General features: G+C 44.9%; 1 protein-coding gene across 14 annotated transcripts in view; it reads left to right on the top strand.

Annotated features, from left to right (window-relative positions):
• Positions 1-24,238, top strand: part of Unc79 (unc-79 subunit of NALCN channel complex) — a 229,516-nt gene extending 205,278 nt beyond the window's left edge. For 13 of the 14 annotated variants that reach the window (XM_076921337.1, XM_076921329.1, XM_076921327.1 and 10 more), the window contains 8 exons: positions 2,069-2,146; positions 5,839-5,928; positions 8,494-8,669; positions 9,591-9,777; positions 11,620-11,817; positions 13,527-13,604; positions 22,275-22,316; positions 23,643-24,238. In XM_076921337.1, coding sequence (XP_076777452.1) covers positions 2,069-2,146; positions 5,839-5,928; positions 8,494-8,669; positions 9,591-9,777; positions 11,620-11,817; positions 13,527-13,604; positions 22,275-22,316; positions 23,643-23,843 — 1,050 coding nt within the window. In that variant the 3' untranslated portion in view covers positions 23,844-24,238. Of the gene's footprint in view, positions 1-2,068; positions 2,147-5,838; positions 5,929-8,493; positions 8,670-9,590; positions 9,778-11,619; positions 11,818-13,526; positions 13,605-22,274; positions 22,317-23,642 lie in introns of those variants that run through there. The other variant, XM_076921339.1, reaches the window with a different exon arrangement.

The following is a 24,238-nucleotide window of genomic DNA, read 5'->3' as shown; positions in this document are numbered from 1 at the left end:
CAGTGGCCACTAGGCCACACGGGTGCATTTGGAGGGCCCAGGACCCCCTGCTGTCCCGAGAGACCTCTCTAAATGCTCTTTCTGTCACAAGGTTGGTGTGGCTCTGTCTCACCATGGCCTCCTTGCTGGAGTCTCTTTTTCATCATAAGAATGAGAGTTAGTGCTGGTGTCCTGATGGGTTTAGCACTTAGCTAAAGGATCAGAATGCAGCCGCAAACAGCTTTGGAAAAGTCACTCCCTGGGGAAACATACAGTGGAGTTGGGCTGGGAGTCCGGCTTCTGTATTCCTGCTAGCCTGTTAAATGTTACTCACTCATTTAATAGTTTTTATTTACAGATTCTGGCCAAAGTTAAAGGCTTTCAGGTGTTTGAACCTGATTGAAGACTTTTCCTTATACAGCATGAGAAGTGAACACATTAGATAGCAAATGGACAGGTGCCATGCTGTGCACACCCCTGCCACGCAGCTCTTGGCATAGCTCTACGAACCCTCCTCCCCCATCCCAGTACCTTGGGACTAAAGCTAAGTTCCTTTCATGAATGGCTGCACCTCCCACAGGTGAAGAACAGTGTCCATTAGCCTTTAGGATTGGGCCTCAGAAGGTCAGTAACTTAGAGCTCCATTTTGTTAGCCCAAACCAAAGCTTCTCATCAACAGTGCGGCTGAACCCCTGATGAGTTAACCCAATTGTTGGTTTCCATTCTTGTGTCCCATAATTTCTCAGCAGGCCTCCTCCTCCCTCTGTTCCACCCCAAGTGCTGTCTCTTCTTCCAGTTTGACAGGACGGAGCTTGCCTAGCTCCACGAAGGTGTTTTGATCCACCCAGGTTCCCCATACCTTCCAAATGGGTGAGAAGGAGAGGGTGTCTGTCTCTGAATCCTGCAAACAGCAGATTCCAAAGTTGCTGGGATAGCTGGCCTGAGTCCAAGAAGAGAAACTAAACAGGAGTTACTTACTCAGCAATCTCTGGGCTTCAGTTAACTAACAACACCCCCTCCCCCTGCCTCCCCGAACCATAAATAGCCAAATGCTAGATTAAGTAGGAAACACCTGTCAAGGTCTATAATGAAAGCAAATTAAATTATAATCTGACAAATTCATCCTCATCATGGTCTTAAGTCATAATTGATTAATTGATTCATAAACTCTTCCTGGGCCACTCCAGGACGCCAGGGTAGCTCTGGAGAGAGCCATGTCAGGTCAGCTCTTGTGAAGAGCCCCTGGCAGGTTGAAAAGCAACTGGTAGGCTACTGCAGTCTGACAGTGGCAGTTGAATTGCGTGTAGAAAGCCGTGTGGGGGATGGGGCAGGACTCAGGCCCTCTTGGTACAAGGGAGCACGTGTGAGTGAGGTGGAGGGAAGAAGGTGGACATGGAGGATGGAGGATCCTTGGGGAGGAGCACTCTGACATCCATTTTTTTTTCTGTTTCTACTCTGTTTTTTTTTTTTTTTGATTTTTCGAGACAGGGTTTCTCTGTGTAGTTCTGGCTGTCCTGGAACTCACTCTGTAGACCAGGCTAGCCTCAAACTCAGAAATCTGCCTGCCTCTGCCTCCCAAGTGCTGGGACTAAAGGCGTGCACCACCACTGCCCAGCCCTCTGTTTCCACTCTGAATTGTGCTGTCATGATAGAAGTCATGAAAGTCCACGAGTGTGTGCCAACACCTGTCAGATGCTGCAGGGTGGAGGACTGGGAGCCTTACGAGCTTTTAGAGTTCCCCCAATTTCACTTTTTACCTTGATTTAATCCTGGGTTTGTGCATGAAGTCAGCATCCACATATTCATGCTGTTTCTAAGCTGATAGGGATGAACCGTCATGATTAGCCTGTGTGGTGGTTTCCAGGGTGGACCATAACAGACGTGAACCTGAATGAATTAAAACCCTAATTTAATAAGATTATAAGTTAGCTATGACTGTCCAAGTGCTATTAAGAACAATTCACCATTTTCCTCCTCTTCTTCCTCCTCCTCCCTCCTCCTCTTCTTCTTCCTCCTCCTCCTCCTTCTCCTCCTCCTTCTTCTTCCTTTCTCCTTCTCCTTGTATTATTTTTTTTTTATTTTTTTTTAGTTTATTTGTGCAGATGCTGGAACCAAGCTAGCTGAGTCCACCATCCTGAGCAAGCAGATGATAGCCTCTGTGCCCGGGGTAAGTCCTGGCTGAGCATATGGTGTTTTTGTATCTCAGTGAATGCTGCTTCAGACTGGGACCCCAGCTTGAGGCTTGGCATTCACGAGTGGTGACTTGAGAGTAAAGTCACTGTGACTCCCCACTTCCTTGTCGTCCATGTTGAGAACCAACTGAGACAATGCATATGAAGCATTGTACAGAATGACTAAGTACTGCTTACCTGTGCTGGACATGGTGGCTTCTATAGTGAGTGACAGACCAGCATCATAGAAAACTCCCTTAAAACAGCTACAAAATAATACTAACAGACTTCACCTGGGGGTGTCTTATTTTCAGTAAGATGCTGTTGTTAGAATAGAGATACAGTGAACATCTTTATTCTTAAAAGTGTGTCCATGCTTCAGACCCTTTCTTTATGATAGATTCACGTGAGGGGAATTACTCCACTGATTTTAAAAGGCTTTTAACAGTTGTCAGTATAGTGTGAGAAGGGAGAGGATCAAATTCCAGTTCCTAGTAGCTTAGCACACAGAAGTGTGTCATTTCCTTGCTCGAAGTTTGCACGAGCATCCTGACAAAGCTGGGATGGCAACTACTTCAGAGGTAGACTCCTCTCTCCCTCAGCCCTCTGTGATCAGCTGGTGAGCTTAGGGGAAGAGAAGCAAGCACTAACATGGGAGCTTTCATGGGTCTGGTCTAGGGTACAATGTCTCTTTGGCTTATCTTACACAAGGACATAGCAGCTGCAAGAGAGGATGGGGAATGTGGTCCAGTTATGTGCCACATTCAGAATATGCAGCCAGAAGCTCTGCATATTCTCTGCATGTGTTGATGAATTCCTTAAAGGGTGATAGTTGCTACCTACAAGGTTGATTAAAAAAAAATGTGCCGCTACTCTGTCAGAACCAATACGAAGAAGGCAGATTTACCACCACCAACAACAAGGGAGCTGTTACAGGATCATCCCCCAGAGCCCTTTCCAGTGACACAAAGGAGGCCACTCAAAAGACATCTTTTTACAAAAATACTTATTTTTTTTACTATTTTATATGTATGAGTGTTTTTGCCTGCATGCACATCTGGGCACATGTGTTCTAGGTGCCTGAGGAGGTAGTGACCCTCCAGGTGGGTGCTGGGAATCAAACCCAGGTCCTTTGTAACAACAAGAAGCCCCCCTCCCAAAGACATCCTCTACTTTCACCTGCCACCAATGAATTATAAATTAATTAATTAATTCAAGAACAATAAATATAAACTATCTGAAAACATAAAAATAAAATGGCTGATCAGCAGTCTTTTCTTTTTCTCTTACAAAAGAACTTAAAGCTTTGGCTGGCATGTAAAAAACTGTAGATCTCTAATTATGAAACATGATGGATTTGGAGGTGAGCAGATACCTGTGGGACCATCACCACAGCCTGGGCACGTGCATCACGCCTGCAAGGTCTCACTAATTATAATAACGCTTCACATAGGACAATCCTCAGGGCAAAGTTGTAGGCACTCTTGTTACCCAGTGGCACACCAGGATTTGCCTGTCATAACTGGCACCTTGTCCCCATTGGCAAATGCCACCCATTCTGCTCTCCCCCTGGCAGACTCTTGATCACTACACTTACTGACGGTCAAGTGGAAGTGGCGTTCTTTATAAGGCCCCCGGTGGGAGTGAAGCCAACCTCGAGAAGGCCGGTTTGATAAATTACTTCTAGAAATGTATTTGAGAAAACATAAGGGCACGAGATGGCTTACATTCAAGTGTCATTTTAGATGTATCCTCTAAAATAAGAAAAAACGGGAAACAAGGGGGAATGCCCAACATTGATGCTGTTTAGATAAAGCCAGGTCCACCCATGAGGTAGACTGGTATGTGGATATCAAGCAAAGATTTCAGAGAATGTTACTCATTTAGGAAATGCTTGTGATGCATTTAACTGGAGGGCTACAGAGCTTGGCTCCCTCAGCCTTCCAACAGTTCACTGCATGGTAGTCACCCTCAGCGGTTTTGGAAGGAAATTCGAGCTCTCTCAGAAGAGAAAGGCAGGGTTTGGGATTATACAATTTTACGTTGCTCTTTTTAGTACTTTGCGGTTTCCACCTTTCTGCAAATGAACTCACGCCGTTTTTATAACATAAGAAATACAGCTTTTAAAACAGATGGATTTTGAAGAGTGGTTTCAGCTCACATGCTCGAGGTTAGTGCGAGCTCAGCTCCTTTGTCAAAAGTTTCCCCGACAGAGCAGACAGATCCTTCTGAAATGCAGAGAGCAAGGTCCCTTGTTCCTGTCTTCTGGTGACACATCTAAAGATATGCCCACATCTTACAAAGGAAAAGAGGGATTGGAAATTACAAGGGTGTGCTTTTTAAAATGCAGATGGCTCGCTCCGCAAGATTTTCTTGAGCCCAAGGTGGGTTTTTAAAGCTGCAGTCGCTGCCGCTGGAGCAAACTAACTATGCAATGGTAAATATTGAATAATGTTCCTAGTGATCCTTTTCAGTGACATTTGCCCAGTTGAACTGGTTTAAAATATTGCCTATGAAAGAAACAAATCCCTTTCAAGAAATTCAGGAGCAGAGTCTCTGCTTCTATTTGCATGACACATGAAAGGTCAGAGAGAGTGGAATAAATCGGGGAGGGGGGTCCTGGTTTTGCATTGAAGGATTCATATTGCCAAAGCCGGAGCACAATAACCTTTTATAATTCCTTCACTGGATTTAAATTAGAAGGAGAAAACCTTAGAACGTGTGAGATGCCTGGAAAACACTGACAGACTGCCCACTGACCTTATTTTACTATTTGTTATCCTGTCAGAGGAATTGACAAGCGGAACATTCTAGAAGAGAGGGGAGGTGATACAGTTCAGTGCGGTGCAGATTTACATGAATATGGGGAAATGAAAGTTTCTGAGCGAGCTAGTTAAGTCTGTAATGTTCCAGATTTTCCTAAAGGAAGCCCAGAGAGGCCGTTAGCAGGGTATTCACAGGGCTTCAAAGACTATATGCCTTTGATCCGAATTACGAAGCCCAGCCGACATGTGGGTTCTCTCGAAGGCAGGGCTTTGATGAGGGAGCCTGTCCATCCACTTTGCTGTTTCACTTCAAATCCCAGATTCACCACACTGCTCCCAGAGAGCAGGTCCCTGCCGGTCCATAACCCACCACACAAGCGTGCCTTTCCTTTTGATTTGAAATTGACCAAAGACACTGGAAGTGTACAGGGGAGTCCATCTTACTTCTTCTAGTTACCTATTCTAGAAAGAGCTCAAAATGAGCACAAGGTTCTACCTCATACCACATCTACCATGCATGTGAAGTCATACCATGACTTGATTTGAAAACAACTCTTGACCCTGCAATCACAATATGATACCTGTGTGTGCGGGGTAGAGGATTAAGGTAGTGTAAACCTTGATAGTGCACGTTTCACAGGCATCTGAGACGGCTGGAGTGTCTCATGGATCAATTAGATCTGACTCTTGTGTTTACAGCATCACTTCAATTGCCTGGTGGAAGTCGCAATTAGTTTCCTTTCTTTCAGGCTTTCTGGTTTCTTTGCTCTCTAGTACAAACTTTCTTTTAAAAAGCAGTTTTGTACTAAAGGTAGCAGTGAGGGTGGGGTGGAGTGGGGTAACAGAGAAGGAGACAGCCTTACAGTGAGTCTGTGGTGGCATGAGAAGTGACACCGTGGCTGAGCCGTGTGCCCCTGTTTCAGTGTGGGACAGCAGCAATGGAATGCATACGGCAATATGTCACTGAGGTGCTGGACTTCATGGCAGACATGCACACCCTAACCAAGCTCAAGGTAAGTTGGCATCCTACCCCTCGCCCCTTAGGGTACAAAGCAGAGAGAGTTTTCTGAGAGTAACATAGACCCACAAGGGAATTTGTTGCTCCCTGCAGAAGCAGATGCAGTACTATAGAATGAACCTGTTTCTTGGGAGGTCTGAAGAATTGGGGTCCAGTAGTTCTGCAAAATAAAAGGAAGAAAGGAGGGCCCCACAGAATCAGCTTCTTGTGTAGTTTTAAAAATACTCGCTCCATTCTTTAAATGTTGTTCTTATTCAATACTAGACCCCTTTAAAAATGTAGAAACTGGGGATTGGGTGACATGGCCCTGTCAAGCCACGCTCTGTGGAAGTGGTGACATCAGAGTTGAGCCCTGGTGGATTCCCCTCTTACCACCCAGAGCTGTGTCCTACATTCCAGTCAGGAGGCTCCTTCCTTGTCTGATGTGCTCAAGATCGATATAAAACCCAGGAAGACTGTGGCCCATGGGCCAAGCATGAACCAGTGATTGTTTGTATCTGCTTTGAAGCTGTTGTCTTTAAGAAAATAATGAAGGGGATAGACAAGATTTAATTTACATATGAACAGCATCCCAGTGGGCTTGTTAAGTTTGTTGCTCATTCAAGGATGTAGCAGTGAGATGAATGATTGGCAGGTACCTTGCTCTGCCGTGGTCCTTTCACAGAGCTAATAGTCTGAAAGCGTTGAGGAAGGCTCTGGACAGAGGGCAAGCTGAGCACGATCCAGAGAGTGGCACTGATTCCCTTTGTACAAACAGGAGCCTGTGGGTTCAGAAATTCGTCTGCTGAGAACATGGCCTCTTCACTAGGCTCCATCTTTAGACTCTGTGCAACTGGTCAGGGTGTTTCTTGGTACAGTGACGGGAAGAGCAGTAAGACAAGGTGATAGTGTCTACCATGTCCAGACCCATTTTAGAGTGAGCCTCCTTGTCTGTTAGTCTTATACTGGTCGTTGACTGGTTACACAAACCTGAATGACTTCAATATAAAAAGAAGATGCACCAACTGTTCCCTAAACATTTTGAGCTTGTTTTACAGAAACAAGAAAAAAAAAAAAAAAAACCCTCAAAAAAACCATCTACATTGCCAGTGGTGGTCAAAAAGTTGATACAATCCAATCTTTGACTATTAACTTCTATTAGGAAACAATCAAAACCCTCAAGCAACTACAAGGTTAGGGATGGGGTTTTTCCAAGAAGGATGCTCAGATGAACTGCTGGGAAGCAAAGGGTTTAATATGAAAGTTACTAACACTATGGACGGACAGACAGACAGACAGACAGACAGACAGACATATGGTAGTGGCTCTCACGAAAGTTCAGGGCCCAGCACCAAAACTACACTGGCATGGTAGGGCCCCTGATGAGAGGATTCATAGCCCGAATTGCAGAAGTGGGGTGTCTCTCTGAGGATGGGGGGAGGGATTGGTATTATAGCACAAGCACCCAGCCAGGCTCTCTAATTCCCAGGCAGGAGGTAAGGAAGGAGGGGTTGAGGGGTGTGTGACCACCAATACAGCTCCCATGTAAACTCGTTTCCCAAGTGAGAGCTGCTGGCACTGGGAAGTCTGTTAGCTGGGGGATCTGGACTGTGTCTCAGCAGGTGACTCTGTCTCTGGAAGGGAGAATTGTCACAGAGCATTATGGCCTGGGCAGCAGCTATATCCCAATATTACTTTCTTAACAGACAAGTGACTCAAACATGGTCATTGGCTACTTGGAGCAGAACTGGGTCTAGAACCTGTGTCTCAAGTCTCTGAGCAAAGGAAACCTTTTGAAATTAACTTAGCTAATATGTGTTGAGAGTTTGTGTTATGCCTAACCCTGCTGTAGGATTGCATTGGTGGGCAAACACAGGCTGCAGACGCAATAACTGCCTTCATTTAGTTTACCATAATAAAGCAGTGGCTTTCACAGTTACTGTAAAGAAGCAGTAGACAGTAGCGTGGATCTGGTTACGGAGCTCAGGGAAGGCTAAGGGAAGTGATGCTTGAGCTACTAATGTGAACAATTCCTCAAAGAGAGGTGGTATTTCAGATAGGAGTTGGGCAGCAGAACCAGCACAGCAGAGCACAGAATGAATGAAACGGACAATGCAGAGGTCTGGACAATAGTCACTCTAACTCTCTAGGCCACAGGGTGGTCCGGTTGGCTCCATCCTGCCCCCCTGCACCCCTAGCACTTAGCCTAAGAACTGTGGGAAACCATTCAAGAAGCTAAGAAGGTTGTGTGCCCAGGGTGCTATGGGGTGCGGCTGGGAACAACCTGACCTTTCTACTAACAATAGGAATGGGGTTGTCTCTTATTCTTTTGCCCATGTTTGGGACCCCTTTTCTTCTACTGGCTTGCCTTCCTTTTTCTGAGGGGAAAGGAGGAGGAGTGGCTCTGGGGAAGAGGAGAGGTGGGCTGGGAGAGGGACCGGGAGAGAAGAGGGAGGGGAAACTGACGTTAGGATGTAATATATGAAAGAAGAATAAAGAAAAAAAAAAAAGAGAGAAAATAAGTGGTCTGGACCATTCCCAGGTGTCTGCTAGGATTACAATGTATCATTTGATTTTACAGAGTCATATGAAGACGTGTTCCCAGCCTCTGCATGAGGATACCTTCGGAGGCCATCTCAAAGTTGGCCTGGCTCAGATTGCAGCTATGGAAATCTCCCGGGGCAACCACAGAGATAACAAAGCCGTGATCCGCTATCTGCCTTGGCTCTACCATCCTCCCTCTGCAATGCAGCAAGGGTGAGGCACCTAGCATTTAAGGTGTGGGAAGGGGACTAGAGAGCCGGTTCTGAGACTACGAGCACTGCTGTGCTTCCACAGGACCTGGGGTTGATTCCCAGCACATCCGGTCTGTAACTCCAGTCCCAGGGGATCTGATGCCCTCTTCTGGCTTTTGCGGGCCCTGTACATACATGGCACACACACGGAGGCAAAGTCTCCGTACGCATAAAATAAATTTAAAATGGGGGTGCAAATGAGCAGAAGTGTCCCCAAATCCCTGAGACTTAGATGGAGCTTATGGCTGTGTGGAAGATTTCTAAGAGTAGAATATAGTTGGCTAGAAGAAAGGCATACAGGGACCATCCTTATGCTTGTTTGCAGACCCTGGGCAGTTCGTGGCAAGCTACCCATAAAAGAAGCCAGCCTCTAACCCTGGCTTGTTTTCACAGGCTATGGAAGCTGAAGGCTTCGAAGAATCTCTTGAACTCTAAACCTCAGCTAGTTAGTAAGCCGGGCATTGTGAATCACACACCCTGTGCCTTCAGGCAGCTTGGCTTGTAGAGCAGAAGTTGGCACTGGGGCACTGGGTGTGTCTTCCACTCCTCTGCTCTCCCTCCCTTTGTGAGGATGTCTGGGAAGAGCTTTCTGATAAGAAAAGAAAGGATTTTGGAAGAGTCCAGGGAGACATCCAGACTGGCTGAAGGATACTGAATCTTGTCCCACCAAAGCTGCCCCCTCCTGAAGGGAAAATCCAGGATTAGAGCAGAAAGCGAGACAAATAGAAGGGATTTGGGGTTTCCACTCTTGCCTTGGCATTTTGTTTTATGTACCAGCCTGGGAAGCTACACCTTAATCCCTTCCTCCACTAAGTATTCTCTGGGCATCGAAGGAAAGAGAAAATCTAACATCGCCCCTAATGCAGCTCTTCTTCCCCGACAGACCTAAAGAATTCATCGAGTGTGTCTCCCACATCCGGTTGCTATCCTGGCTGCTTCTGGGGTCCCTCACGCATAATGCAGTCTGTCCCAACGCCTCCTCTCCTTGCCTCCCCATCCCCCTGGATGCAGGTTCCCACATTGCAGATCACCTTATTGTTATCCTAATTGGATTTCCAGAGCAATCAAAGGTAAGAGATTTCTGCGGGAATTCAGACCCTGTGCATTGGAATTGCTAATGGGACCCTTATCAGCATCGCAGCTCTCTGTGTCTGTTAGGAAAGTAACCGCTAATGCCTTACTTGAAGTTGTTTAAATTCTCAGGCTGTCTTTTCTCCCCCTAAATTGTTTTCTGGCTTACTTTTATGGAGATAAATTATAGCAGCAAGGAAAACTTGGTTTCCCAGGCCAAAACAAAAACAAAACAAAAAAACAGGCTACAAATATAATAAAAATTTGGTGCTCAGTTTTCAGAACCAAGGATGAAGTTGGGGGAAAATAAATGCCCTATCCCATTCTTTATGCTGTACTTTTTTTTTTTTTTTTTTTTTTTTTTTGACTCAAATCCCGTAGGACACATGAACGAACACACAGCATAAAAGTAAGAAAGCTAGCGTGGTGCTCAGAAAAGCACACTGGAATCCTCTACCCAGAGGAAGTTTGCAAATTGCAGAGACAGATGGCATGCTTAAGAGAATAGAGTAGAGTCCCAGCTGATCTAAGGCATGAGCCCAGACATGCAAACCAGGCAAGTCAGCTACCAGGAACCAAGGGCTGGCCCTGGAGCTTAGGCAAGTGCTTGGAGATTCCAGTGACTTGGGCCAGAGCAAGCCCTGTGAAAAAACAGAGTACTCACACAGATGACCCTCATGGTGATTACAAAAGGAGCTGTCTCCACCCAGACTTGGACTTGATCTTCAAGGATGGTACCTGTACCTTTGTGTCCCATCCTTGTACGGCTCAAGGGACTCGATCTAACTGGGGAGAGGGGGAAATTAGAGAAGACAGACACATAGAAAATCTGGGATCTGGTGGACTGGACTATCTGATAGAGAAGCCTCAGCATCCCAGACGCTCAGTGTGTTAATTATATAGAATTGGGCAAAGGGGTGGGGCTACTGCGTACAGCTGAACAAGGAGATGTGGCTATTATATACAGATAGACCCAGAGGCAGGCTATGCTATACAGCTGGACAAGGAGGCTGGTTTAACTAAGCTTAGCAGGGGAAGTCTCTGTGAGGGAGTGGTCTTCAGGCTGTAAGCATCTGGGAACAGGACAATATGATGGACATTTTGTGCATATACTATCAACATCTGCACATGACCAGAAGAATAGTTTGAGGTCCCTTTGGACCTCACCCCCAGGGAGAAGACTTTACCGTTTTCCTATGGGACATTGCAGTAATCAAGACTTTATCCAGTCAGGGCTTCCTCTGCTCCCCACAACCTTTGTGAACTCGGAAAAAAAATGTACTTAATTTAATTTCCCCCAGCTTCAGTTCTTCATCTGTAAAGTACATAGTAGGATGACCTGAGAACTGTGGAAGTAGTCTGCAGAAAGCCTCCATGACGCTGTGGCAGTGAGTGCCCGCCACAGATAGGTCTTCTGTTGACACTGCTCTGATGCCCTGTGAGTCCAAGCGCAGGAAGGAGGGTCTTGCCTACCTCTCTTTCACTCTTAGCTGACCCCTTCAACAAGCTTGCCATTATCCCTGTTTTAAAGATGTGGGAACGTGTTAACATGGCCGAATAGAACATGTATTTTCCTAATGCAACTTAAGGATGAAAATGTCAGTTTCAGGAAAGGACAAGGCAGTGGGTAGATTTAGTCTGCAAATTAAGGTATCCTCTCCTGGGAAAAGAGGGATTTTTTTCTCCAAGCACTGTCCCACGGACAGAGAAGAGCCGATTCAAAGCATAGAACCCGGAGTCTGTGGCTGGGATAAGACCTTTGTGAGTCTTCTGTGCTCCCTGGCAAGGCCATCTGCCGTGAGCATGGAGCACCCAACACCCGTCCTCCTCTGTCTTTCCAGACCTGTGTGCTCCACATGTGCTCCCTCTTTCACGCGTTCATCTTTGCTCAGCTCTGGACGGTATACTGCGAACAAAGTGCCGTGGCGACAAACGTCCAAAACCAGAACGAATTCAGCTTCACAGCAATACTAACGGCACTAGAATTCTGGAGCAGGGTGACACCGAGCATCCTTCAGCTGATGGCCCACAATAAAGTGGTGAGTTCGTGAGATCCCTCAGAGATATACCTAAGCCACTCCTAGTCACAAACCCACAGATACGCATGTAACGGAATGTGTGTGTTAAGTGGCTTTACTTAGCCGTGCTGCCATACCAAAGTATCGAGTTGTAGGTTATAAACATTAAAAAGCAAAGCAAAACAAAAAAAAAAAACCAACAAAATGTAAAGCAGACAGTTTGTCTTTCTACTTAGTGCTAAATGAATTCTGTATGAAATCTCTACCTTTAGGATGCTGTAAGGACAAAGGATTAGGAGAAAAGCCCGGAAGGGTTTGAATTCCAAAGCAATATAGGCAAACCTCCACCATTAGGTACCTTTCTGTCACAGTCTGAGAGTAGACTAACCACAGGAGGTCTCAAATCGAAGAGAAAGGCTGTCTCAGATTACACTGGAAACACCTGGGGATCACTTAGGCTGTACCTATCTCATTAAACAAAACTTGGATGGTCCTTCTGGAGTTAGCTGGAGGAGTGTGGGAGGTATTTATGAGAGATTGGGGGGGGGGTCGGTCATTCGATGTTTGGACGATTCTCAGCTGAAGGGACTGCAGCCAGTGTCTTGGTTGTAAGGGTTCCACGGGTGGAGCTCTAATCTGTACACAGTTAACAAACTGGAAGCACGTTCTAGTGATTCTGCTGTACCCAGGATCCCTTGCTGCTCTGGCCACAGAGGTATTTGGGCATGATGTCTTAAGTGAGGAATATTTTCTGTTAGCATTTTGTAAGGAAGGAGGATTCCATGTTTCCTTTATTGAAGCGCATTCCTTTCTTTGGAGGAGATGGTACAGTATTACATATGGGAGGATGTTTAGTTCAGTCAAGGAAAGTTATGCTCATGTTAGGGTTTGCAAACAGTTCTTGGTACTAAAGAAATAATTGCATTTATTGGATCACAGTTCAATGGCAAACAAACAAACAAACAAACAAAACAAAAAACAAACAAACAAAAAAAACCAAAACCAACCCAGGGATCAAATATTATGTTATTTTGAAGATGCCAAAACTGAAGCTTTACACATTAAGCTAAAGATTAGCACTTTGATTCAGTGTCAGAATTTTGGTGGCCACACTTTCCTCTGAATCCCTCTTGGCATTCAAATGTTACAAATGAACATGTTCCCCAGAGCATTTCTTACATATTTTTTTGCATACAATTTTTAATTAATTTTTTTTTCCTGAAAAGTTTGTTCAACCCAGTAAGACAGTCTAGTAAAACCTTGGAGTATTAAAAATCCATCCCTAAGGATTTCCAAGGAGGGACACGATCTCATTTGAACTAGTGTGAGCATGGCCACCTGGGCCACATGGGGAATAAGACAAGAGAGGCAGATCTGTAAGCCACTCCCGTGAGGCCTCCCTGTGAGTGGAGAGAGAGATGGACCTGGAAGGGTGCCTAAACAATGCTGAAGCCATGTGTCCCCCAGTGGGAGCCAGAGAGCCCTGCAAATCCGGGAGAGCCATCTCTGAGCTCCACCAGCAGCCTCACCCACCATTCCAAATCCGTGGGAGCTTTGAAAAGTCTGTTTCAGTGTAAGGTTACAGAGTTGAATGGAAATCACTCTCTGGTCTTCAGCCTTTAGGCAAAGAGCTTCTGGGTGCAGGGAACCAGACCTCTGTGGCTGCTGACGAGTTTACAGTGTTTCTAGTTCACTGGGAATGGAATTGACTTTGGCGTTTGTTGTTTCAGATGGTAGAAATGGTGTGTCTCCATGTGATTAGTTTAATGGAGGCGTTGCAAGAATGCAATTCAACCATTTTTGTCAAGGTAGGAAAAGCTTATGATTTTTACAAATCATTTCATACTGCTAAAAGTAAATATGGATTTGTTTTTGAATGTATGACCCAAAGAGGGGGGAAAGGATGGATTTGATTTAAACACGTAGAGGGGCTGGTTTCTATAATGTGGCTAGTAAGCTGTGTCTGCTCTCGCTGTACCATTGTAATACAGTCTTCCATGTCAGACTGTGGCTGTACATAACACGGGAGTTACAATACAGCAAAGAAACCTTGCTGGGAAAACAGCCTGGTGACATCACAAATCAATTCGTGGTGCCCCACTTGGCACAAGCTATCCAGAAAACCAGAGAAATCGCTGTGCATTGTCTGAGGTGACACCTGCTGCTTCTGTCTGACATAGTTCAGTCTCCTGTGTTATCGTTTTAAACCAGTACCTAGTATAAGAAGATAATTCAAGCATCTATCACCCTCCCAGCAGAAGCAGCAGAGTACGATGTCAGGAAAGAGCGAGGGGGACCTGTGAGAGCAGGGCTAACTTTGCCACAGGGAATAAAACCAGAGAGACAGAGCTGCACCAGATTAACCCCACTCTTTACCTTCTAGTTCCCCGTTCTCCTTGGTATCCACTCATCCATCCTCTTTATCCCACGGATGATTGCTCCTCCCTGACCACATCTTTTCTTTCCTCCTGCTCTGTATTCTCTTGTCTTGGCCTGTGCCACCACTGCCACTTAGCACAGGATGTCAGCTTGGAATCCGGTGCTGTTTCATTCCTTGCTTTGCTCCACTCTTGGTTAAAGACTCTTGTTACCTCGCTGTCTCTCAGGCTGTACTGGAGAACAGCAGCCCTTTTGCAGGGAGTGTTCAGCTGATACCAGCCGCTGCAAGGTCTTTGGTTCAAATGGAGGAGATTATGTCTTAGCATGTCTTAATATGGGAAAAAGTCAACAGTGTGGGAAAAACCGTCAGTTGGATGATCCTACCTGATTTTATTTCCGGCAGTTTCTTTAAAGTGCAGTTTACGTGGCTTTGCATGTGCTGAGCTGAACATATCAAAGTTGTATGCTCTGATGAACCTTGACATCTTTGACTTCTTTTTACAATTGTTTATTTTCATAACCGCATGTGTATATGTGTAGGTGTGTAGGTGTGCGTTGCTATGGTGTGCATGTGTGTAATCGCATGTGCGTGCATATGTGGCATCCGGCTATGGAGTGTATGTGAAAGGCAGAGGAAGAATTCAGCCCCTGGTACCTGGGTCCCTGGGGTTGAACTCAGGTCATCCGGCTTGGTGTTCAGCATGTTGGCTCACTAAGATGTGTCACCAGCCTGACATTAATTGCTTCTGTGACCCCATCACCACAATCAAGAGAATGAACATAGCTGCCATGTCCAAAGCATTCTTACATCCTTTACGATGTTCTACTACATCCTGCCCCTGGGCAGCTATTGATCTAATTTCTGCCATTTACTCTGAATGGATTCATACCTTGTACGTTTCTGCCTTCCTTATCTTAGGACCATTCGACTGAGATGAATCTACGCTGTTACATGCATTAGTTGGCCATTATTTTTATTTTTGATAGTAGCCCATTGTATGGATATACTAGACACTATTTATCCATTGTTGTCAGTTGGACATCAGCGGTGTCCAGTGTGGGGCTCTTATAAAAGCTGCCGTGAACACACACATATACATGTTGGTGTATGCATGCTTTTGTATGCCGGGTAAATATCCAGAAGTGACTGCTGACTTGTTGCTGTGGTTATCGTGACAGACTGTCTCCAAGGTGTCTGTGTTCCGTTACATTCACTATAGCCATGAAGAACATTCCAGTTCCCCCGTGGCATTTGATATAGTAACATTTTTATTAGTGTGCATTATTATTGTAATATTGCATACATGCATATACTGTATTATGTAATCAGTTTTAACATTAGTTATTCTGAGAGCTGGGTACTAGCATCTTGCTGTGGTTTAAATTGTAATCCTCTAATGTCAGCTGATGTTAATTATTTTTTGCATTTGTGTGCTTGTTGTGCATCTATCTGCTTGGCGAAGTGCCTATTTGCTTGGGTTGAAGCGTTATTCTTTTTTTCTTTTCTTTCTTCTTCTTCTTCTTCTTCTTCTTCTTCTTCTTCTTCTTCTTCTTCTTCTTCTTCTTCTTCTTCTTCTTTTTTTTTTTTTTTTTTTTATACAGGGTTTCTCTGTGTAGCCCTAACTGTCCTGGAACTCACTCTGTAGACCAGGCTGGCCTTGAACTCAGAAATCCGCCTGCCTCTGCCTCCCAAGTGCTGGGATTAAAGGCGTGCGCCACCACTGCCTGGCTGAAGCGTTATTCTTATTGAACTAAGAGACATAAAACCTGTGTTCTTTCATTGTCTAGACATTGCTGAGGATTTCGATTTTCCCATCTTCTCCATCTCTCTATTTAGACAATGTCTCATATAGCCAAGGCTAGCCCTAGAGCTACTGTGTCCCCAGAGCCGGCTTTGAACTCCTGGTCTTCCTAATGCAGACATGCATCATCATGTCCAATTCTCAATTAAAAAAAAAAAAAAAAACAACACTTTGATGTTGTAATTCTAGAAAATCTTTGCCTAATCTAAAGTCATGTAAAATTCTAGCCTCCCCTCTTTGTCTTGCTTCTCCCCCCACCTCTTCCAGTTTCTTTTGTGGCAGTGCCTCCCTAGGTAGTTCTGGCTAACCTTGAACTCACAGCCCTCCCCACTCAGCATCCCCAGGCTGGTTTTATGCATGCTCAGTCCTGTATCAGACATCTTCATTTTACCCCAGTTTTTATCTGTGTTCTCTTCCATACTCATGCCTGTGACGCATCCTGAGATGATTTTTATGTGGTGACTAGTATGGAGTGAGATACTTTTCGTGTCTACCGGGTGTAATTATTCCAGTGGTTTTGTTACAAATACTGTTGATTTTCTATCAAGTGCTTTTACATTTTTGTCAGAAATCAGCTGGCGTAAGTGTCTATGTCTGGATTCTTCCTTCTGGTCCACAGCTCCCCTTACTCCCCTTACGCCATACCGTAATGACCATCCGTAATGACAGAAGCCAGGATCTTTCATTCATCCTTTTCAAAGTGATTTGGCATTTATAGGGACTTTGCCTTCACAGGAAAGTTTTTAAATTTTTCAAGTCAGCTTGTCAATTTCTACAAGACTGCTCAGATTGTTACTGGGATTCCGTTGAATCCTAAGGTTAGAAGAAACTGCAGTCTTAACAACATCGTCTCCTGACCCAGAAGCACACCCTGTCTTCACAGTTGTATGTTCAACTTCTCTCAGAAATACTGCATAGCTCAGAAGTATGTCTAAAAGGATCGCATCATATTTCCGTCAGTTTTATCCACAAATATGTCATGTGGTCTACTAAGTCTGGGAAGGGGGTGTCTGGAGAGCAGTGATGTGTGTGGATTTGCTTTGTCTCTTGCCAGCTCTGTCAGTTTCAATTTTATGTGTAATTATTAAGAAGTTCTCCTATCAGGCCGATATGTTGAATATTGTTGTGTTTCCTTAATGACTTGAAATTATGAAATATCACCTTTTATACTTGGCCAATCTTTCTCCTTAAAGCTACTTTGTCTAATGTTGATAAAAAGTAAGGTAACTCTTTATTGCCTAGTGTTAGGATGGTAAATCTATTTTCATCTGTTTAATCTATGTTTATAAAGTATATTTCTTGCAGATGGTGTGCAGTTAATTGTCTTCTTAAAAGCATCCAGTTTGACAGCCTCTTCCTTTTGGTTAAAGTCTTTAGGCCATTTTCATTTAGTGTATTTTGTCACATTGTGGGTTTAAATCAATCAGCTTTTCACTTGTTTTCTGTTCTTTGCCCTTTATTCTGTTCTTCCCCCCTTTGGGTTAATTGAGAATTTTGTGATTATATTCTGATTATTCTTTTCTTTGTTTCATTTCTTAAGATGAGAACTTGGCTGATTAATTTGGAATTTTTATTTTAAGCACCAGTGTTTAGACTCAGTTCCTTTTGGGTGCTGCTTTAACTACTTTCCCTCAGTTGGGTGGTATATATTCACTTTTATTGAGTTAAAAACACTTCCTAATTTCTGTCTTAGCTTCTTGTTTGACATGTAGATTTTTAAAAGAAATATTTTAAATGATCTTTTTAACAGTATTCTATTTATTACTTTTAGAGGTTGATTTTGAGTTTATAATGTATATTTTTTTAACTTATCACGATCTTCAGTATTACTTGTATCTATTCCCACTTCCTGTCTCTATACATGTTATAAACCAAACCACACATTATAAGGATGGTGATGGTGATGATGGTGATGATGATGATGGTGATGTACTAGAGTTTAACCTGGGACTATGTGCATGTTAGGCAGTATTCTACCATGAAACCACCCTCATATCTTTTGATTTTTTTACCTTTTGATATAGTGTCTCAGTAAGTTGCCCAGGTGAGCCTTGAACTCATTCTATAGCCCAAGTAAGCCTTGAATTTACAATCCTCCTGCCTCAGCATCCCCCAAATAGCTGAGATTATAGGCCCACACCACCATTCCCAGGCACTGTCTTGCTGTTTTGGTCTTAAATACTTAACAATCACTTAAAGGGATTTGAAATAGGCTTTGAATTCATTATACTTTCTATTATTTTCATTTGCCACTTTTTTTTTTAGGGTTTGTTTTTGTTTTTATTTATGCATGGGGATGTGTGACTCTGGAGGTCATCTGCCACATGTGTGTACTTGCTGGCACCAGAACAGGGTGTTGATCCCCTGGAGCTGGAGTTACAGATAGTGGTGATCCACCTAACATGGGTTCTGGGACCCGAACCTGGGTCTTTTATGGGCAGACTTGCTCTAACCACAGAGCCATCTCTAGTTCCTCTGTCATTACCTCTCCAGCTCCCGTGTTGGCCATTTTCTATTTCTTTCTGCTTACACATCTGCCTTCTGTTATTGTTCCTTATTTACTTTTAAAAACCGTTTCTCATACCAGCCTGCGAGTAATGAATTACTTTAGCTTTTTATGTCTCAAAAGTATTTCACAATTTATTTAATATGTATGTATGTATGTATGTATGTATGTATGTATGTATTATATTCAAATAAGTCAAGGTATTACTATGTAGACCCGGCTGGTTTTGAATTTCAATAATCCTCATGCCTCTGTTCCTGGGATTACAGGTTTATTTACTACATCTGGCTTGTAGTGCTTTAATAAGCCAACGCTCTGGGTACCAGGCTCTGGATACACAGTGTCACCCAGTGTCTGAGAGGTGTTGTGACCACTGTCTGCCTGCTTCCATTATTCCCAGCAGGCAGGCGTGTGCGTGCTTCCTACTTGTCTGTTAGGACACGCCCCTTTCCTCCCCTGCTTTGTTGGCTTTACCTTTCCCATTGTCTTAAAGTGTTTGGAAGACGGTGCATCCTGGTAGTGTCCTTTACAGTCTTGTGTTTGAGTTTGCTGAGATGTGGGGTTCATAGGTTGGTTGTTTGGTTGGTTTTGGGTTTGGGGAGACATCACCACAGTCTCTTTAACTGTTTTATCTTCAGCTCCTCCGTCCGACTGTCTCAGCCATCCTTTTTCTTGGTCTCCCTGGAAGTAAGCATAGTGGGGCTGATGAGATACTTAGCAGGCAAAGATTTACAACCCAGCCTGATGACCTGGGCTTGATGCCTGAGCCCCATATGGTGGGGGAGAGTACTGATTCCTGCAAGTTGTTCTCTGATACACACATCCATTCTCATACTCTCTCTCTCTCTCTCTCTCTCTCTCTCTCTCTCTCACACACACACACACACACACACACACACACACTATTCATCAATGAACAGCTTTTTAATTAAAAATAAGTGTAACGATTCTTTTAATTCTATTGTCTGTGTCCTTTTGATTTTGTCTTCTATTAACTGGTTTTTCTTCTCATTTGTGGGTCATTTTTCTGTTTCTTCGCCTGACTTGTTGGATTTTTATTTTTATTTAGTTTTTGGTTCTTGACATTGTGGATCTGCTAGCTGTTTTTTATACTCATCTGAACAGTCTGGATTTCATTTGGTGAGATAATTAAATTACTCGCAAGTCTTTGAATCTTTCCCGGGCTGGCTCTTCAGCTTTGTCAGTTAAGATAGAAGCAGCACTTCCGTAGCACCACTGTGATGGAGCCCCTTCCTGACAGATTTGTTCAGCTCTCCCCTCTCCCTCTTCCAGTGAACACAGACTCTTCTCGCCCTATGTGACCAGCATGGCTGCTTCCCTTCAGTTACTTTGCATCATCTTTTCCTCAGTGTTGGGTGCTTTTCCTGCTGATGCACACTGGTTGATATTCAGCTGAAGTGCAGGGAGACCCCTAGTAGACCTGTGGCACCCTGTCCCTGTGTCACTCTGTCTCCGTGGCACCCTGTCACCGTGGCACTCTGTCTCTATGGCACCCTGTCTCTGTGGCACTCTGTCTCCATGGCACCCTGTCTCTGTGGTGCCCTATCTCTGTGGCACTCTGTCTCAGTGTGCAGCTCCTTTACCCCACTTTTTCCACATGGCTCTCCTCTCTCCAGTTTGCCATATGGAATAGGCACATTCATCTTCAGACTATTGCAGGCTGCCTGTGCATGCAGAATGTCTCTGCAGACCACTGCAGCCTACTTCCACAGGAAGTCAGTGTCTCTCTCTCTCCTCTCTCTCCTCTCTCCTCTCCTCTCCCCTCCCCTCCCCCTCCCCTCCCCTCTCCTCCTCCTCCTCCTCCTCCTCCTCCTCCTCCTCCTCCTCCTCCTCCTCCTCCTCCTCCTCCTCTTCTTCTTCTTCTTCTTCTTCTTCTTCTCTCTCTCTCTCTCTCTCTCTCTCTCTCTCTCTCTCTCTCTCTCTCTTTCTTCATGCCCAGAAACCACTCCTGCTTTACCTGGACCACCAAGCAGCCTCCACTCTAGACTCTGACTTCAACGTCCATGGCTTTCCTCATCTTTCTTCAACTGTCTCCATCATGCCTCTGTGGTGAAAGGGCTCTGCCTGTCTTTGGGAGGTGTTGTGAATTTAGAATTAAGCCCAGACCCCCTTAATGGGCCACCCAAGGTCATCTGTGGCTCATGGAGGGTGGCTTGCCCTTTGTTTTCTAACCCCCCTTTCCATGACCCGCTAAGACTCTTTCTTCTCAGCACTCAGGAGTCCTTCCCATCCCTTTCGGCTCTGCACACTCCCACAGCTGCATCCAGGCTTTGCCCCTTCCCCAAGTGCCTTGCATTCTTTCTCTGGGGTCACCATGGTGAGGACCTCAGACTGGATGGCTTAAATATCAGAAACTTATGCTTTCACAGTCTGAAGGGCTGAAGGGCTGGGAGCAGGGTACCAGCAGGGCTGGCTCCTTGTGCAGACAGTGAGAGGACATCTCTGCCTCTCTCCTAGTCTTTGGCAGATCGTTGGCATCTCTTGGCTTCCATCTCTTCTCCCCATGTGTGTCTGTGTCCGGACTCCCCTCTTCATGAGGATGCATTGGACGAAGGCCCTACTGTTTCAGTATGACCCCACCTTAACTGACTACATCTTCAGCAGCCCTGATTCCAAATAAGGCCACATTCTGAGCACTGCAGGCTAGGACCACAATACAGAATTTCTGGAAATTCAATTTAATCCACAAGAGCCCTACTGTTGTGTTGAAGCAATGTTTAAAAACAAACAAACAAACAAATAACCCCACAGAGTCAAGTGTCACAATACCCATCTGTTTAAGAAGGTGCTGAGAAGAGCCAGAGTAAACCAGCATTTCCAAACTGACTGGATTGGCATCTCTTGTCTCATTTTATAAGTCACCAATGAGATTTCTGGGGACACATTCCTAACTTCCTTCTGTATTTAAAAAGTGATGAACATTTATGAGCGTTTCAATGGGTAGACGGGCGAGCAAGAGGTCAAAGCAGAGAGCAGAGAGCAGCTGCTGGAGAGTTCTGATAGGGTCTCATGACTTCAAGGAAGGAGTGCTTGAGAGGCAAAGCAGAGAAAAACCCTGTTTTGTGGGTATCCATGCTTTAAAATTTTTCAGCTTATCTTGTCTTCTGAACTCTCTCCATAGCTTTCCTTAAAACAAACAAACAAACAAACAAAAAAAACTACCTTCTGGCTCCTCCTGCGCCTCTTCTGCTCCCCCCCCCCACCCCCCCACCACTCCCATGGAACTGTGCAGGTGCCTTGCCTTTGGTTCCACCCTAGGCAGGCACCTCCAGGGCTCTCTTTTTTCTGTTACGGGAATACATTGTATCTCAGCGGTGTTTCTCATATTGCCCCATGATACTCTTACTTGCTACAGGCAAATCCAGTTGCCACTCCTCTCAGAGCCTAGTTGTAAAGATCCCGAGGAGGAAATCCCATTTCAAGAAAATAAGGATTTAATTAAGCACATACATGTTTAATTTCCCATGCTTTGTAAATTCAAGAGACCGTAGTTATCTTCTCTAAAGTGTGTGTTTTAAGTAGCCACGGGGCACTTATTAACCTCCAAATGCCGACATCTCAATGGGGTTTCGCCGGGGAAAGACACTGCGGCTAAAGTAGCTCTGTGGCAGGCTCACATCTCACTGCTGCTAACAGTGGCTCTGTGGCAGGCCCAAATCTCTTGTGGTGCTGAGCACATTCAGTGCAACCTGTGATCCCTTGCAGTAATGGAAGCTTCTGTGGGAGAATGGAAGACGCCAGTAACTAGCCTTCTGTCTCTCTCCATACAGCTGATCCCTATGTGGTTACCAATGATTCAGTCAAATACCAAGGTAAGTCATCCCCTGGAATGTCTGGAAGCTCTGTTTCCTCCAGAGAACCTCAGAGCATCCATAAGGGAACATTACTGCTCCCTTGACTACAAAGAAGGAACCATTTTTGGCCTACTCATGGTCTCTTGGGCTGATGATGCAGGAGACTCTTGGCAGATAAGGGGCTTACAGAGAATGTCAGCAGGGGCCCTGGTTCTGCTCACTGTGGATGAAGGAAAAAGCACTGGCCCCTAATTAGAGGACAAACCCTATTTAAGAAGATAACCATGGAGTCTAGCCCAGGCTAACCTGGTGATATCATATGACAGTCTGGGATGGAAAGAATTCCAGGAAGAAAGGATAATCCCGAATAAATGCCAGAATAAATGCTCAGAAAGACCTGAATCCCTTCATTCTACATGAGGAAAGTTGGGACCGTGAGGAACAGTGACTTGGATAGGATCCTGGAAGGGAGCCCCCACTGAGTGAATGTGTTTCTCAATCCTGGGTCTCACTGGTGGTGACATTTTGGCACATACCTCTTAGTGACAAATATAGTGGGGTTTGGCAATAAATGGCAGAGCCAAACACTGCTCTGTCCACACCTGGTGCCTGTCTGTGGTATCCGGAACATTACGGAGAGGAAGAGGCAAAAAAAAAAAAAAAAAAAAAAAATTCTTGCTGGATTTTCTTCCCTGGATTGGGAAGTCATGCCAGTGGGAGGAGAGGGGTGTGGACTCAAGACACCTGGGATGTCAAAAAACCAGCAGGGCAACTGTCAACAGAGTGGGCAGGAGGGCATGGTGGGGTGCTGGGAGAAGGATAAACTTTGACAAGGCCTTTCCTTGTCGAGTGTCATGGAGACCGAGAGACCATTAATTATAATACTAAAATGGACTGACCAGCTGCCATGAGCCAGGTTTCCTTCCAGAGAGTCTGTCAACTCACTTGTCTTATGGAGCCCCTGAATTAATCCCCACTCTTCCTGGGACAAAACACTAATACAGACTTGTTTCCACAACTTCCCCACTTCAGAGCCTGAGCACCTAACCACTGCATCAGCTCAGGTGCCTGTGCTGAACGTGATTGGTTGCTCAGGCCCAGTGTGGTTAGTCCCAGGTTAGGCCAGGTCCATGCTCCCACTGCAACGAATCAACATGATTGCATCAGTATGGATGCAGTAGAGCAGGCTCATTCCCCCCTTCTCTCCCCCAGCACTGCCAAATTTGAAGGCATGCTCTCTTCAGACAGGGTCTGATTTCTACCTGTAGACCGACTGCCACGCCCATCCCCACCTGACCTGTGCACTTAGCAGAAAGAACTGACCTGTCTACCCTTTCTTAACAGCACTTATCTGCCGGCCTCCAGCTTCGTCTCCAGGCCATTCAGAACAACGTGAACCACCACAGCCTAAGGACGCTGCCCGGCTCGGGCCAGAGCAGTGCTGGCCTAGCAGCCCTCCGGAAATGGCTGCAGTGCACCCAGTTCAAAATGGCCCAGGTGGAGATCCAGTCCTCGGAAGCAGCTTCTCAATTTTATCCTCTATGAGTGGACTCCTCGGCTCCAGTGTCAACACACTGGCTTAGCAATAATGGTTATAAAAAAAAAAAAACAAAAAACAATTTGATCCAAGCAGGTTGGGGAACCTTGGTACTGTACACTCTTTCTAGTTTAGTATAAAGACGTGCAAAGGCCGGAGAGGGCCACAAACGAAGCTTTCTTGCTACACATATTTCTGATGACTCCTTGGGCTATCTGATTAAGTGTTTCCTTACATTATTTTTTAAGAAAAAAAAAAAAAAACAAAACCAAAATCATTTTTCTTTATCTAACTTCTATTTTTTTTAAGAAAAAAAAAATAGACTGGTGGGTACTCACAGAAAAGTTGTATAAAGTCCCCCGTTGCTATTTTTGATGATAGAGAATAAATAGGGTTTTTGAAA

This window comes from Arvicanthis niloticus, chromosome 23, assembly GCF_011762505.2.
Source record: "Arvicanthis niloticus isolate mArvNil1 chromosome 23, mArvNil1.pat.X, whole genome shotgun sequence".
NCBI lineage: Eukaryota > Metazoa > Chordata > Mammalia > Rodentia > Muridae > Arvicanthis > Arvicanthis niloticus.
Note: the sequence above shows the minus strand (reverse complement) of the source record. Positions and strands in the feature narration are given on the sequence as shown.